The 11,440-nt window shown below is 52.9% G+C and overlaps 1 protein-coding gene across 1 annotated transcript in view; it reads right to left on the minus strand.

Moving 5' to 3' along the window:
* Positions 1–2,478: 2,478 nt before the first annotated feature.
* Positions 2,479–11,440, minus strand: part of SRP68 (signal recognition particle 68) — a 30,532-nt gene continuing 21,570 nt past the window's right edge. The window contains exons 11-16 of the mRNA XM_077754750.1: positions 7,770–7,926; positions 7,045–7,139; positions 5,847–5,976; positions 4,230–4,305; positions 3,746–3,798; positions 2,479–3,285 (exon numbers count right to left, since the gene is read on the minus strand). Coding sequence (XP_077610876.1) covers positions 3,058–3,285; positions 3,746–3,798; positions 4,230–4,305; positions 5,847–5,976; positions 7,045–7,139; positions 7,770–7,926 — 739 coding nt within the window. The 3' untranslated portion in view covers positions 2,479–3,057. The remainder of the gene's footprint in view (positions 3,286–3,745; positions 3,799–4,229; positions 4,306–5,846; positions 5,977–7,044; positions 7,140–7,769; positions 7,927–11,440) is intronic.

Consider the following 11,440-nt stretch of genomic DNA (forward strand, 5'->3'; position numbering starts at 1 on the left):
CCAAGCTTGTGAAGGCTGTGGACGGTAATGTGCTGTTTAGAATTCCGCGATCAACTAGCTTTTGGTGGGAATGAGGCCAGATGCGCAAAATCAGCATCGCCACAGCCCGGACCGTGGCCAGACAGAGCGCGGCCACTCCTGGGGAGCCCCCCAAGTCAACTGTCCTGCCCTAGAGGGGGTGAGGCCACCATGGGGGGCGGGGTGCACTGCCACCACAGGCTGTCACCTCACGGCCAAGGTCAAAGCTCAGGTTGCCACCAGGAGCTGTAACCAGGCAGTGTTTTATTTGAAAGAGGGAATCCAAGAATTCTCGGCTTGACGTAAAAGCAGAAGGAGACACAGCAGCGCAGAACGATGCACATGGAAAGGAGGAAACACCTAGGAGACTGAGCAATTCCGGGCTTGGCCCAGCCCAGGTGTCTTAACGCTCCTTTTTTCCAAACAGGACCAACAGATCTACAGGCAACGAACTTGGCCAAATTATATCCTTCGGTCGATGTTCACCATCATTCCCTGGTAACTGAAGTTAGCTTTTCACTACTAGTTCCTGCAGATCAAGACCACCACCACTCAACAGAGAAGAAAATAGAACAATTAGCATAGCAGCTCTAGGGCATTTTCTAAAAGTGGAGAGACTATGGGCGCCTTGGGAGTGGGGGGGGAAGGGTCATCGGTCAAGCTTCCGACTTTGGCTCAGGTCATGATCTCACGGTTCATGAGTCCCAGCCCCGCATGGGCTCTGTGCTGACAGCTCTGAGCCTGGAGCCTGCTTCGGATTCTGTCTCCCTCTCTCCCTGGCCCTCCCCTGCTTGCACGGTTTCTCTCATTCTCAAAAATAAACATTAAAAAAAAAAAAATTAAAGTGCAAAGACCCAGTTATGCTTCTCCTACTCTCTGCAGCTTGGGAGACCAAAGTTCTGGCAGAGTCCAAACCCGCTGACCAAGCGCGGTCATCCCAACACAGGGAGAGGAGGGGCACAGGACACAAAGCGGGTGCCCGCACCCACTCCTTACGCCCCGAGGCCTCACCGCTTCCTGTTCCCTGAGCAGGAAAGACCGAGTGGCCTCTGGCATTTCATTCGGTCAGCCTACCCAGCAAAATGTGCGGCCTGAGGAGCAGCCCGGGCTCAATCTGAACCCATTCCCATGAAGAGGAGAGAGCTGCTTCCTGGCCCGAGGACAGAATGGGGTGCTGCTTTTGGCGCTCTGTCTCCCACGGCAGCCTGTTTCATGTCCAGGGATCCCGTGTGAAGGGTCGTACGAGCAAACCGGAGGCCTCGGCCCTGCCAGGCCTGTCTCCTTGTGTAAACATGTGCTCCTAATACTAAACATACCTTGTGCCGGCCTCGCTGGCTGACCGCAGCCACCGCCACGGAGCCGCTGCCAGGGACACCGGGGGGAAGGGAATTTCTGGTGTCGCCACAAGAAAGGAAAAGCTTAGAAAAGGTCAATCAGCACGACTGAGTCCGGACTCTGACTCCCTCCAGACGCCAGCAGCCAGCACTCTAAAGAGTGGGAGGGGCGGGAGGCGCCACGTGCAACACAAAGGGCCACCTTCCCAGGTGAGGGCAGGAGCCGCAGGCTGGAGGGCCCAGCTGTGGCTGCAGGCAGTCAGCGGAGAACGTGGCACGGGGAGTACCGAGCCTGGACCCCAGCCTGCTGCTGCCAAGCCGCGGAGCCGAGAAGAGGGCGCGGGAAAGGATAAAGGCCCCCAGCGCTCCTTCGGACCACTGGACACCGCTCCAAGCCTCTGGGACCAAAACCCAAGACGTCACGCTCAGGTCACCCGAGCTGTATCTTCCGCGGCTATAGGGCACCAATGGCAAAAAATTCCGTTTAGAAGCAAAACCCGCTTCCTAAGGCTCTCTGACCCAGAGCAGATCCCGAGGGGAGGAGAGCGCACAATCTGAGCATCTGGTGTCCTCGACAACAGTCAGCTCCAACGAAGCAGGCCGATTTGTCTTCCCGTTTCCTAACCTCCGGCAATACCCTCCCCCCCACCCCCCGCAGTTTCCCTGGGAAAACACAAGGCACTGTGGGTGCCATCTTGAAATACTGGTCTCAGGTCGTCAACCACCCAGCCTTCCCTGCAGGCCGCTCCGCGCGGCGCAGGGAAGCCAACGTTTCCCGCGGCGGCTTCGCTTTCCTCTGGGGCGAGTGAGTGTCCGGCCCCAGAGGGAATCCAGTGGTTTCAGGTACAGCTCGTGTCTGAATCGCTTTTATTCCTTGCTTCCTTACACTGCTTTGGGGACTTCTACTGATGCTATGACAGAAATAGAAAAGGGTCACGAGGGGAAAAAAATTAGAAGTATGCAAATAGATTCTAATATAATTATGGCATCTAAAGCTTTTGAGGGGGAGCACTTCAGAAAGTGCCTCTAACACTCCCTTATCTGGCCGCGGACACACGAGTGGCCACAAGTCGGGGCACACTGACAGGAAGGGGGGGGCGAGGGCACGTAAAAAATGGGCACAGTCTCCAGCATCTTTGCCTTTTAATATAAGATTTGTTTCCATCATTTCTGAGTGTAACACATTTCTTCTAAAAATAGAGCTCTTTGCTTGTTCTGAAACTTAACTTCCACTTGGAGGTGACAGGGAATAAGGCTGACCGTAATTCTGGGGTGACGCTGCCAGTGTTTCCTGGTCACAGGCCCTTCGCGGGACTCTGGATGCTCATGGCGAGGAGGAGCGCATTTCAAATCCATGGTACTGAAGAAACACGACAGAAAGTTCCGAGCTCCCATCCATGCCTGGCGTGGACCCACCCGAACGCGGCGGACACGTGGCCAGTTGGCAACGGCCCTTCCTCCAGGAGGTGCGGACGGAGGGATCCGGCACACGTCCACCGGAAGACAGCAGGGTCCCCTTCGAGCACACCGGTTAAGAACGTAAGTGCACAAACACACAAGACATAGGGACGCAGCGCTGAGGATGTTATTACACTCCGGCCCTGGGCCGATGCAGGCCTGGATTTAATATCCTGGAACTTGCTGGGGTTTTCTCACAATACAGATGAAGAGTGAGATTCTCCCCCTGCCCCTAAGAAGAGCCTGGTTAGCTCCTGAATCCAAAGATGCCCTTGATGTATCCAGTGAGGCCACTCTTGGTCTTCTGCTCCAACTTGTCCTCAAGGGGTGGGAAAGCCACATGGTTGAGGGCCAGGTCAAAGAACAAAGGCTTGCACGGGATGGGCTGGAATCCGGGCGGGAAGTGCACCAGGTTGGCTTGCTTGGTGACGAGGGAAGGGTCCAGGCAGAAAGTCTCAAACCGTTCGACCAGAGGCTGGAAGGCAAACGAGAGGGAGGAAGCCAGGCGTTAATCACAGGCCGCCAGGGAGCGTCACCCGCCACGCGCTGAACACGCAGCTCGGAGCCCACACGGGCCCCCTCACTTGATCCCCACCAATCTCCTATGCGGGCGCCGTCGTGTTCCCATTTCACAGCGGAGAGTCACTGAAGCCTAGAGAGGCTGAGAGACAGGTGGCCCGGGACCCGGGCACAGGCGTACCGGACGCCCCAGCCAGAGCGCCTGGCCAGCGGGGCTGTCGGGCACAGCACACGTTCCTAAGCTCCTTATCTGGGGCCCTCTAGCTGACGCCACCCTTCCACAGCAGCTCTGAGGTCTCGGAGTAAAAGAAGGGGGGCAGGTACGGTGTTTACTTAGGGTCCTGTTCTGTAACTGAGCACACATTTCTAGCGAGTTATGAATCCTACTGTTCATTCCTCAAAAGCCCCAGACGTACCTTGTTGTCCTTCACTTGGGAGGAAGTCTCCGTCTGGTGGGAGTCACTTGCATCTGAAAGTCGCACAGGGATTCAGTAAGAGCAGACACTTGACACACTACGCTCACAAATGACCCCTGCCGCATGTATGGGTTCTAAATCCCAAGAGCAAAGGTAGCCAACATGTGGGGAAGTTCCACTCTCCCTCCTGGGCCAAACTCTGCTAAGCACCGCAGACAAACAGATGACAGACCCGGAAGTCACGTCAGCCCAGTGGAGCTCCCGCGACGGTACGAAAATTACTGTTGGGGAGAAGAGACAGCCTAACGGTGTTTCTCTAAATTCTTCCACATAGTTTGATGCCTTACGGTGGCAGATGTAATAGCAGAGAAAAATAAAAATCTCACACTTTAACCAAACAGTAGCGTAGGGGGTGGGAGAGAGGAGGGATGGACGCGGAGGAAATCTGGGAACACAGTCAGCAAAGAACAGGCGAGTGGCTCACCCAGGATCGCGGCCGCCTGCAGAGAACACTTTTCTGACCTCACTTGCGTGATGAGCTCCTGAACGTCAGGCAGGTCCTGTTAACGAGTCAGAAAACAGGTTCTCACGAGCCAGAGCCAGGTCAGAGAAGCGCCCCAAACTAACCTGACCGAGCCAAGCGATCCCACTGGTATTTTCATAGGGTTTGAGACTTTATAAACGGTTCGCCCTATTAAAAAACAAAACACTAGCTTGGGGTGGTGCGTGGCTGGCTCAGTCGGTGCGACTCAATCTCAGGGTGTAAGTTCAAGCCCCACATTAGGCGTGAAGCCTACTTAAAAAACAAAACAAAGACAACAACTAGACTGTTTCAAACAGGAAAAGCCATGCTGTGGCTTAATTAACAATGCCGACGGGGAGGCTAGTGAACACGCAGATCAGACATTAAATGCACGACAGGCCTGGGGTGCTGAGCAGTCGCCTAACTGCAATTCCACCTGCGCAGCCCTCCTGAAAGAACCTGCATCCACGTTACGGAGGAGACACGCACAGGGGGCCCCAGGGCGAGCTGCAGCCTCACACCTGGCAAGGTTCGGAATGACCTGACCCCTCCCGCCTCCATTCCCGACTTCGGTCAGACGGGCATTTGTAAACACCCCTTCCTCCTGGCAGAACCGTCCACACAGTCTGCTTCCACGTCCCACGGATCTCCCACCGTCACGCCGCCGCCATGCTGGTCACATGCACCCCCACCTACTCCTTCCCATCGCTCCACCTTCACCAGACGACCTGCTCCTTCCCGCACACCAGTCTGTGTCTGCGACAAAACCACCAGCTCTCTGAAGGCAGAAGCCAGGTGTGCACGTTACCCCGGGGCCCGGCGCCGTTCTGAGGGAGCGGGCGAGCGCTCGCGGGGCCCCGCCACGGCTCCACCAGGACAATCCCGCTTGCCTTGCCAAGCGGGTTCCACCAGTGCAAGTGCTGGTCTCGCTGGCCCAGCCAAAGCTCTGAGCGGCACTCATCCCAGCAGACCGCCGCTTAAGAAGCTGGCGGTCAGCCATCAAGCAGTAACATGATCCAAACCGCCAGGTACCTGCCACGGGCAGGCAAGCTTCGAGGAGGTATATACCCCGCTTGCCTGGGGGACTTGCTAAAACGCAGATTTTAACTAAGGAGGCTTGGAGTGGGGCCTGGGGATGTGCACTTCTAGCAAGTTCCCAAATGCTGCTGCCAGCACAGGCACACTGCATGTGGAAAGGCCTCCTCGTTGGTTCTCAACCTGGCTGCGTGTCACAACTGCTGAGGGGCTTTAAAGAAGCCCAGTGCCCACCCCAAACACCACACTGATCAGAACCAGAACCTCCTGGGGTGGGACTCAGCCGTCTTCTTATGATCTTCCCAGGTGACTGTAACACGTAGCTGAGTCTGGGAACAGTACTTCAGGCTTATTTTAACTGGGGAATGGCTTTCCTTGTTAGCACCTGAGTCCACGTCAGGCCTGAACGCTGCCAGGAGTCACAGCCTGCGGCTCCCGGGCACCCAGGACGCACCCGTCTCAGGCGGACCGGGCGGGGCCAGCCTGAGGAGGGGTCTCACCGCACAACTTCTCCGGGCTTGGGAACAAGGGCCAACGACTCACCTTTAAGCTGTTCTTGAAGGCTCCGGAATCAGAGTTTACTTCGTCTGCATACTTCAGGACCCTGTCATACAGGACGAGGGCTTCACTCCACTTCTTCACCAACACATACGACTGAGCGATGAAAAAACACCTGAGGGGGAAAGGGAAAGAGCCAGAGTATTTTAGAGCAACAGTTACCCAAGATCAAGGCTTTCCGTGAAGCTTAGGCTACATTTTAAATTTGGAAACAGGTTTCTTAACCTCAGGATCACTGCAAGCACGACCCTGACACCCTGATCACTGCATGGGGTGAGCCCAGCCCCCTCCATGCCCAGGCTCGCCAGGCTGACCTACCCCCTTCCCTGCCACCGCAGGGGAGGGTGCAAATCCCAGACGACAAAAGACCCACTGTCTTTCATCTACTGTCTGACTCTGCCGCTCCAAAGGCACATGGCAGAAGCGGGGACAGGCACGAAGGAGGAACGCGGTCTGGCTCAAGTACGAATCCACCTACCGCGCACACGTCCAGGCCAGCTCGTTCATCCCTGCTCACCTTTTTCAAAAACCAAACCCAAGAACCCTCTTCCTAATGGAAACTACTCCACTGGGGTCAACAGGGCCTGGGGGGCTGCTGGTCCCTAACAGAAGGGTCCGCATGGACCATGAGGAGGGTGACCAGAGCGACGCTGGGGCACGCTAGAGAGCCAGCGCAACAGCCTGAGGGCCAGAAGGCAGCGGTGCAACCCCACAGGCGGCTCTATCCTGCCATTCTGTCCATGTCCGTCTCGCTCCACACACCCCACCTCCAAGTTACAGATAACGTGAAGCACATTAAAAAAAAAAAAAAAAAAAAAAAAAAAAAAAGCAAAGGCTTGGTTTTCTCCTGATTCAATTCAGGTTCCACTCTGGTTCTGTTAACTAACACCTTTTCCTTCACTTGTTCCTTTCCCACTGGAAGGAAGGAGGGGAGAGGAGGGAGAAGATCTTTAACAGGTGCCCCTCCATCCCCCTCACCCTATCCAAGAGCAAACGAGGTACACTGGAAACTTCCAGCCGCCACCTTTAGCAAAGACTTCCCCTGAACATGCTGGGCTGTTTTGACCGGGGGCCAGGTAACCACGCAGCCACGACCCGATCTTCTCGAGTCTGGTCCATGCTCCCAAGGCCTCCAGAGACAGCAGGCTACACAGGGGAGCCCCACTGCCTCATGGGACCTTACCTGTAAGCCTTGAACACCAGCGTCCTCAGGCCTATCTCTTTCTGGAAGGCTCTGTCCTCCTCCAAGCCAGGAAGCTGAAGCAATTCCACCAGATTCTGCACAAGAGATGCAACAAGAAAACTCATAAAGAGCAGACCTTGGGCTGGGTTTCTGACAGGAAACCCTGTAAAAACACACATGGGCAAAGATAGCCCAGGCCAGAAATAATGGGAAGGTCTGCAAGGAGAGGCTTGGTGGCAGCCGTGTCTGGGGTCACCCTCTCTCTGCTACGGAAAGCCTACTTGCCCTTCACGACTGCTCACATCTCCCGTCCTTCTGAGGCCTCTCGGACCAAGTCAGCAAGAGGGGGTCTCTTGGCTCTGATCCTTTATTTCAGAGCAGCCCTCCCCCATTTGGCATCTCCCAGAGCGGCCTGGCTTGTGTGCACGTGTCTCTCAATCTTACTCACCGACCAACTCCCAGGGGCCAAGACGGCGTGACCTCAGGGGGTCCCGCAGTACGTGGGGGAGGATCTCGCACAGACAATACCCAAGGGTTTACTGGCCTCTACACATTGACACGTGGCGCGTCGAGGCCCACACTGCTGAGATGGTAGGATGACTCCTTTTCCCGAGATACTAACAGCCGTAGCCTGTCCCAGCCCCTTCACGATGCGAAGCTAAGTTGTGCTGTGTCCAACACACACAAAGGACAGGGCCCTCGCTTCCCTAGTGCTCACGGGTCACCTGCAGAATGATGTCATAGAGCCGGATCAGGTCCTGGGGCCGCGGGGAGCGCTTGCTGTCATCGTCCGGCTGCTGCTGCAGCAATGCTTTCTGCAGACCTTTCGCCATGTTCTCGTTCCGCCTGATGGCCGTTGACAGCTTGATGTAAGTCAGGTAGCTGGAATGTACCACACGTCAGCTCAGGTTATGCTCAGGGAAGCTGGCATTCTGAGGAGAGCACTGGACCGCAAGTTGGGACTGACCTAGGGGAAGGGCGTGGGGGCGAGGGCGTGTCACACAGCAGGGCCGTCTGGCCTCAGCCTCAAGCTCCACGGGCCCTCAATTCTGGCTGCTATTCAGTGGCAAATCTGCGGGGGGCCAGTGTGAGACCTTATGATGAAATCTGATTTTGGCTTGAATTATATCCCATTTCTTTCATGAAGAGCCACAAAGCTACTAACTTCAGAGGTCACCATTAGCCCTTGTGATGATCCACGGACGGCAAGCCCATCCCCAGAACAAGGATTAATGAAGTACTGGCCCTCACTACGAGGACACTGAGCTTGCACGACAGCTGCTCCTACTCATCTGATGACCTTCTCTTCTCAGAAAATACTAAGGGACTGCACTGAACACATGTACACACCAGAGACTATGCCTGCTTATTGTAACTGTACAGCCTGGAAAATTTCCTTTACTATTTGGGGCTATAAATATGGTAACAATTGAAGACTATTTAAAAAGTATTTAGAAGGAGGCAAAAGTATTCGGGCCTCTATATATCCATCCTACTCTGGCCGAAGACTGGAGGCATCCCTGGGAGAGGGCACAGCCTGGTGAGGGGCACACGGGCACAGCTGCGGCCAGGGCTCCTTACAGAACACTGGCGATTATGAGACCGTCAAGTCCTAGGCGCCGCCTACTAGCCACCTCCTACTCGGCTGGTAGGACAAGAGCTGCTGGTACATTCTGCGGATCTGACCCACCCAAGAAAACGCCCTCCGAGACTTTGGAGTCAGGGCCCCGGGTGAAAGCGCAGAACCAGAGCACCTGCAGTGAAGGCCAAGCTGATGAGCACTATGCACAAGTGGACAGTTCCCACCAGACAAGGTTACGTTTTTTAACATGTCAAATACCGTGTGGTTAAAGAAAACATCTAATAAGGCAGAAGAGGCCAAAACCAAGGGGAAAAAACAGCAACTTGGAAGAATCAGACTTTGCAGGAAGAAGAGGGAGGGAAAACTTTCTGCTCATAAGCCTAGAAAGAGACACTATTGGGGCACAAGGCGCGGCTTAGTCAGTTAAGCATCCAACTTCATTTCACCTCAGGTTGTGACCTCATGGTTTGGAGGATCGAGTCCCCCATCGGGCTCTGTGCTGACAGCGCAGAGCCTGCTGGAGATTCTCTATGCCCCTCCCCAACTTGTGTGTGCGCGCGCTTTCTCTCTAAATAAATATTAAGAAAAAAGAGATGCTATTTAACAATTCCAATATTCCAACAACACACACAAGCTCTTAGAAATTAAAACGGTATCTGGGGCGCCTGGGTGGCTTAGTTGGTTAAGCGTCCGACTTTCGCTTAGGTCATGATCTCGNAGAAATTAAAACAGTATCAGAAATGAGAAAGCCTGTAAGGAAGCCAGCTAGGAGGTCAAGAAGAGTCAGGGTAGAGAGAGGGAGCAGAGGAGGAGCGAGGGCCATCATGGGAAGGGGTAGGAATACCTAAATCCAATGTATTCCTGTCATTTAGAGGTAAGTACCAAGAGACTTGAAAGAATGACAAGTGGCAATCCTCATCAAAATAGCACCAGCATTTTTTTTTTAATGTTTTATTTATTTCTGAGAGAGAGAGAGAGAGGGAGAGACAGCGTGAGCAGGGGAGGGTCAGGGAGAGGGAGGCACAGAATCTGAAACAGGCTCCAGGCTCCGAGCTGTCAGCACAGAGCCCAGCGCGGGGCTCGAACCTACCAACCGTGAGATCATGACCTGAGCCGAAGTCGGACGCTTAACTGACTGAGCCACCCAGGCGCCCCTGCACCAGCATTCTTCACAGAGCTAGAACAATCAATCTTTAAAATTTGTATGGAACCAGAAAAGACCCAAGCAGCCAAAGCAAGCTTGAAAAAGAAAACTGAAGCTGGAGGCATCCAATCCTGGACGTCAAGCTGTACTATGAGGCTGTCATCATCAAGACAGTCTGGTACTGGCACAAGAACAGATGTCAGATCAGTGGAACAGAACAGAGAACCCAGAAGTGGACCCAAAAACATATGCCCATCTAATTTTTGACAAGGCATGAAAGAATATCCAATGGAATAAAGACGGTCTCTTTAGCAAATGGTGCTGGGAAAACTGGACACCAACATGCAGAAAAATGAACTTGGACCACTTTCATACACCACACACAAAAATAAACTCAAAATGGATGAAAAAACAAAACGTAAGACAGGAAGCCATCAAAATCCTAGAGAAGAAAGCAGGCAAAAACCTCTCTGACCTCGGCCACAGCCACTTCTTACTCAACACGCTGCGGAGGCAAGGGAAACAGAAACAAAAATAAACTATTGGGACCTCATCAAAATAAAAAGATTCTGCACAGTGAAGGAAACAATCGTCAAAACTAAAAGGCAACCAACTCAATGGAAGAAGATTTTTGCAAATGACATATCAGATAAAGGGTTAGTATCCCAAATCTATAAAGAACCTATCAAACTCAACACCCAAAAAACAAATAATCCAGTGAAGAAATGGGCAAAAGACATGAATAGACACTTCTCCAAAGAAGACATCCAGAAGGCCAACTGACACACAAAAAACTGCTCAACATCACTCATCATCAGGGAAATACAAATTAAAACCACAATGAGATACCACCTCACACCTGTCAGAACGGCTAACATGAACAACTCAGGCAATGACAGATGTTGGCAAAGATGTGGAGAGAGCATCTCTTCTGCACGGCTGGTGGGAATGCAAACTGGTGCAGCCGCTCTGGAAAACAGTATGGAGATTCCTCAAAAAATTAAAAATAGAACTACCTCTGACCCAGCAATTGCACTACTAGGTTATCTATCCAAGGGATACAGGTGGGCTGTTTCAAAGGGGCTCATGCACCCCAATGCTTATAGCAGTGCTGACAACAGCCGAAGTATAGTAAGAGCCCAAATGTCCATTGATGGATGAATGGATAAAGAAGTGGTATATATATACAATGGAGTATTACTCCGCAATCAAAAGGAATGTAGTCTTGCCATTTGCAACTATGTGGATGGAACTGGAGGGTATTATGCTAAGCGAAATAAGTCAGAGAAAGACAAATATGACTGCACTCATATGAGGAATTTAAAATACAAAACAGATGATCATAAGAGAAGGGAAGGAAAAATAATATAAAAACAGGGAAGGGGACAAAACAGAAGAGACTCTTAAATATGGAGAACAAACAGAGGGTTGCTGAGGGGCTATGGAAGGGGGTATGGGCTAAATGGGTAAGGGGCAGTAAGGAATCTACTCCTAAAATCATTGCTGCACTCTATGCTAACTTGGATGTAAATTAAAAAAAAAAAAAAAAAAAAAAACAAGGGAGGAGGGCAGCTCTCAAGCAAGGATGGGCGTGGTGTGATCCAATGCGTCATGCGGGATTTCTGCCTTGGAGGTTGTGGGGTGGAGAGTGGCGGTGCTCCAGTCCCTTC

The sequence above is a fragment of the Crocuta crocuta genome, unplaced genomic scaffold (assembly GCF_008692635.1).
Source record: "Crocuta crocuta isolate KB4526 unplaced genomic scaffold, BGI_CrCroc_1.0 scaffold50, whole genome shotgun sequence".
Classification (NCBI taxonomy): domain Eukaryota; kingdom Metazoa; phylum Chordata; class Mammalia; order Carnivora; family Hyaenidae; genus Crocuta; species Crocuta crocuta.